This window comes from Pipra filicauda, unplaced genomic scaffold (genome assembly GCF_003945595.2).
Source record: "Pipra filicauda isolate LSUMZ 115617 unplaced genomic scaffold, ASM394559v2 scaffold27_size4233163_pilon, whole genome shotgun sequence".
In the NCBI taxonomy this organism is placed as follows: domain Eukaryota; kingdom Metazoa; phylum Chordata; class Aves; order Passeriformes; family Pipridae; genus Pipra; species Pipra filicauda.
Genome location: NW_024104398.1, coordinates 2,207,649 through 2,212,500, shown reverse-complemented (window position 1 = coordinate 2,212,500; position 4,852 = coordinate 2,207,649). Strand labels below are relative to the sequence as shown.

At 51.2% G+C, this 4,852-nt stretch overlaps 1 protein-coding gene across 1 annotated transcript; it reads left to right on the top strand.

Annotated features, from left to right (window-relative positions):
* The first annotated feature begins 1,668 nt into the window (after positions 1-1,668).
* On the top strand, positions 1,669-3,258 carry GSC (goosecoid homeobox). The gene is made up of 3 exons (XM_027718396.2): positions 1,669-2,041; positions 2,239-2,498; positions 2,933-3,258. Exons 1-3 carry the CDS (start codon positions 1,711-1,713, stop codon positions 3,083-3,085), a joined length of 744 nt encoding a protein of 247 aa, XP_027574197.1. The 5' UTR covers positions 1,669-1,710; the 3' UTR covers positions 3,086-3,258.
* The last annotated feature ends 1,594 nt before the right edge of the window (positions 3,259-4,852 follow it).

The window sequence follows — 4,852 nt, the reverse complement described above, 5'->3', positions numbered from 1 at the left end:
TTAGTCCTGGGGTACTTTAACGTTTATACGAGTCTTTTGTTAGAAATAAGATCTTGGTTTAGATCATCCTCAGGTGCAGTTTTAAATCCTGGAATATCGAGGAAAGAAAGGATAAAGTGCGAGTAAGCGCTAACGAGGATATTCTTTGTTGAGGAAAAATAATGTGTTCCTCGTAAACGGACCCTAATGGCTTGTTTTCATTTCATGCGTACAATTTCCTACCTTCTTTGATGGAGAGTTGATGGGGTAAATAGTCTAATCTTATTCAGTTCACCTCCTGTGGATTCCCAGTGACAGTCGTGACAGACGAAGTATTCTGCAAATCACAAGAGCCAGCTACCAGGAGAGCCAAACCACTTAATAGGAAGAGTTTTAGGGATTTAAAATTGTTCCATTTTAAAATTCACACAACATGCAAAATATAAAGTTCTCTGTATCATTGTAACTTTATAGGTTTTATTTTCTAAGCTAGAAAATGGAAGATTAAAAAGAAAAGGGTACCAAAATAGATTAGAAGCAAATCGGAACACCTACCACACCCGGGGATTCGAGGTGGCACTGGTCTTTAATATTTCCATCTCCTGGCTTGTTATAAAAATAAAAAGTGATACCTGTCTGAATCTGAATCTACTAAAAAAAAAAAAAAAAAAAAAAAAAAAAAAAAAAAAAAAAAAAAAAAAAAAAAAAAAAAGAGGTAGAGAAGTTTACAGCATTCACATGTCCTTGTTACGCCAGGTGATCTAGGAAAATTAAAAACAAAAAAAATTACTTAGTGAAGATGTTGTTGCTTCACTGCGTAAAGCTTAAATCAGAGAAACGCATACTCCTCAATGCCCTTTCAGTTCTCCGAGCTGGGGGACGCAAGATTCAAACCCTACTACAGAAACACTTGTTGGGGGGAGGGAGGGCGTTGCATGGTTGTATCGCAGTTTATTTTTTTTAAGTGCTTCTTAACCAATTCGAAGCATAAATAATGAATTTGAGCTTCAGACAGAGGAAATCGCACCCACTAATGTGAACTAACACGACCAAAGTAGGTGCATAATAGACAAGACTAGGAGCTGCTAACCACTTCTGCACAATGGCATTAATAAGATTAACCTGGGCAATTAGCCGGTGCAGCAGAGATCAAGCCTAAATCTGAGGCCTTTCAAAAAAGCCCACTAATGGAAAGGATTACGTTAATTTCATTAATTCTGAATACACAGACTCGGGCTGCTTTCACTCCTTTGTGTAACCCCCACCTCTTCCCCACCAAAAAAAGGGGAGAAAAAAAAATCAAATCTGGTTTTGTTTGTCATCTGCATATTACCAGGAACTAAATCCAGGATGACGTCGCCTGGGTATAAAAAAGGGAAGAGGTTCAGATGGATTATACTCCGAGCAGCCCTCTGGGTTGAGATCAGTAAACAGGCGAGAGTTGAGGGGGGAAAGTTCCAGGGGTGGATCCTGCGCGCACGCACACACACACCGCACACGCACACACGCGCGCACAGACACACACGCACACTCTGACCGCAAGCTGCCCTCGGAAAAGGCTCTGTTCTTTTCGCTCCGATCCCTTTTTAAAATTTCTCCGAAAAGTTTCGATTTCGTGTCTTTCCAGCCTCTCCCCCCCCCCCTTCCCCAACCACCACCTACCCTCCCTCCCGCCCTCCTCCTTCCCTCCCCCGGCCGGTCCCCGCCGCCCTGCCCCGCACGGTTTGGGGCATGCCTGTGAGCATGTTCAGCATCGACAATATCCTGGCGGCCAGACCTCGCTGCAAGGACTCGGTGCTGCTGCCCCCGAGCGCCGCGCCCGTCGTCTTCCCCAGCCTCCACGGGGACTCGCTCTACGGCAGCGCCTCCGACTACGGCGGATTTTACTCCCGGGCGGTGGCTCCCGCCTCCGCGCTGCCGCCGGCCGTCACTGGATCTCGGCTCGGCTACAACAACTACTACTACGGGCAGCTGCATGTGCCGGCGTCCCCCGTGGGCCCTTCGTGCTGCGGGGCCGTGCCGCCCCTGGGCGCCCAGCAGTGCTCCTGCGTCCCCCCCGCAGGTAAGGCGGCCCCGCGTGGGACGGGGCAGACGGGATTCCTTTGTTCCCGCAGCCGCGGGGCCGGAGGAGGTGGCTGCCCGCGGGAGCGCGGGTGGGCGGCGGGAGGGGTGCTTTGTCGGGACGGGTGGGGACGGGGGACGAGGGGGAAGCAGGGATCTCATGCAAAGCCTGTAGTCGACTCGTCTGTCTGTTCGTAGGTTACGAGGGCACTGGGTCAGTCCTGATGTCCCCTGTTCCCCATCAGATGTTGCCCTATATGAACGTGGGCACTTTGTCCCGGACGGAGCTGCAGTTACTGAACCAGCTGCACTGTAGGCGGAAAAGACGGCACAGGACTATCTTCACTGACGAGCAGCTGGAAGCGCTGGAAAACCTATTCCAGGAAACGAAATACCCAGACGTGGGCACCAGGGAACAGCTGGCCAGAAGGGTGCACTTAAGGGAGGAAAAAGTGGAGGTACTTTGCTCTCTTTCTCCTTCTTCCACCTTTTCCCTTTCGCACTCAAAAGCGCTAGAACCGGAGGTACCGCAGTGCGGCTCCAGCCCGGCTCAGGCAGCGGAGGGAGAGCGATCGCTTTGCGGGGGCTTTTTTGGACGGAAAGTTTTTTATTATTATGTCCAAGCGTCCTTCCTTGGGGAGGCCGGCCGAGCTTGTGACGGGGCTGTGAGAGATATTGTCGGGAGGCGGCCGTGCGTCCTGAAGGCGCTCGGCCGGTCCCACCCGAGCGGCAGCTTCCCCCGCCTCCCTCCCTCCCGTCCAAGGGTGGCCGCCGCACACCGGACCCGGCAGGCCTCCTGCGGGGCTGAGGTCAGGCTGCGGGTTTGGATAGTTTTGTTTGGTTGCTTTTTTTTTTTTTTCCCCACTAAAAATTTAATTTCTTAATGTAACAGGTTTGGTTCAAAAACCGCCGAGCGAAGTGGAGGAGGCAAAAGCGATCGTCTTCGGAGGAGTCAGAAAACGCACAAAAGTGGAATAAAGCATCTAAAACGTCACCGGAGAAGAGACAAGAGGACGGGAAAAGTGACTTGGACTCCGACAGCTGATGCATTTCAGTAGGGGGGACATTTCCCGTGGACTGTCAGATATGCTCCAGAGGATGCTACTAATCTTGCACAAGCTCTGCCTTGTTGGAGGGGGAAAATATCTGTATATAATGTATAATGCCCCGAGTCGATTCCGTGTAAATAAAAATGTGTTTGCGGAGGTGTTGCACAGGTAGACGGCGGGGCGTTTGTTCACTCTGCGCCGCGGGGAGAGGGAGAGGAAGGAGAGGGAGAAGGGAGCAGGGAACGATGGTGCCCGGCTCCCCGGGGACCAGGGCCGGCCTTGCCGGCGCAGTGACTTGTTTAGCGGTGCAGTGTGAAAGCAATGTGAAAGTTTATCGCACAATTTGAAAGCCGGTGGAGGGCAACGCTGGCGGCTGTGCCGCACTCGCCGCGGGCCGAGGAGCGATGGCGGATCTCTCACCCGAAGGGAAGCGGCGGAGGCCCGGCCAGGCCAGTCCCAGCCCGACGGCGGCGCCTGGGGCAGCCTGGCTTGGGTACGAGGCCGAGGCGGCCGGGAGAGAACCTCGCTACTCCTCCCGGCTCTCCGGTCCCGGCCCGCCCATTCTCCCGGCCCCGCTCCCGAGCGCTTCTTCCTCGGGGAGCGCTGCGGCTCCCCCCGCCCGTGCCGGCGGCGATGCCCTTGGGAAACGCAGGCGAAGCAAATCCGGCCTAACGCTTGTTACTCTGTCCCGTCTCCCCGCGCCTTCCCCCGTCTCGCTGCAGTTGTGCCCTGTTGAGTTTTCAAAGCGCTTGTCTTGGCCCTCCGTTTAGAAAAGCCGTCTCTCCAGAGCGGGGTTTAAAGTTGCTGTTAACAAATTTCAGCCATTATCAGATGAATTACGTGTAAGGGGAGTACGAGCCCTCGTGTGCTGCTTTTGGGGGTGTTTCAGAGGAAGTTCCTAATGGAAGTTTTCTCCCCTTTGAGGCAGCACCTTTGCAATTACGAAAACAGTGACAGCCCGGTCTCATTTTACTCTTTCCTCTACGAGGGCCTCGTAGAAGAGACGTCTATTCCCCCTCTAAAGACATGCTCATTTTCCTTTTGCTTGTTTTCCTGTCACTCCCCAGCTCAGAGTTCATCAGAACAGAAACACAGCGGTTGCCCTATGGTGTCTTGTTTAGAAAGACCCTTCTCTCTCCTTGCCTACAAAGACTGTTCATAAATTTAAAACAAATGACCTGAAGGTGTAAAGCCAATGTAGATAATCTCTGGCTGGAAAACTTCATGCTGCGCCTTTCATTCATAAGTTAAGCAGTACTGAGCCGATTTTACTTAATTATGGCCAACGCCGAAACTCACCTGTATCTATTCAGCTCATTAGTGTAGACAAGAAATTGTTTTGTACAAATGTGCCCACCATTGCTTCCAGTGACACCAGAAAGGGTCAACTGTTGTGTTGCTTGTCTTTGTGCTTTTTCCTCCCTTTCCTCATATATCCAGGCTTTTATGGGTGTTGTAACGGTGAGTATTGCAGGTGTTAGTGTGATAGAGCCAGTCTTAGTACCTATCTGCTCAGATAACATTTCTTAATGTACCCATGTTTCCACGTAGATGTGGTATCTCTCTCTGAGCAATCTCTCACTGTACCAAGATGTAGGAACAGCTGCTGTAGAAGAAATTCAGTGTGGTTTTGTATGAGCCAGTCCTTTAGGGGGCTAAGAGTTTCATAGCTACTGCCCTCTTGAAGAGGAGAAATTTAGCCTCTTGTTCCTTAGTGCCGCAGAGGAGGAAAAGTAAAAGCAAATGGATTCTTCTTTTTGGAT

Excerpts from the sequence above, each read along its gene's own strand:
- GSC (XM_027718396.2), top strand. The coding sequence starts at position 1,711 with ATGCCTGTGAGCATGTTCAGCATCGACAATATCCTGGCGGCCAGACCT. Across the intron at positions 2,042-2,238 it reads CTCCTGCGTCCCCCCCGCAG|GTTACGAGGGCACTGGGTCA; the intron begins GTAAGGCGGCCC and ends GTCTGTTCGTAG. Across the intron at positions 2,499-2,932 it reads TAAGGGAGGAAAAAGTGGAG|GTTTGGTTCAAAAACCGCCG; the intron begins GTACTTTGCTCT and ends TTAATGTAACAG.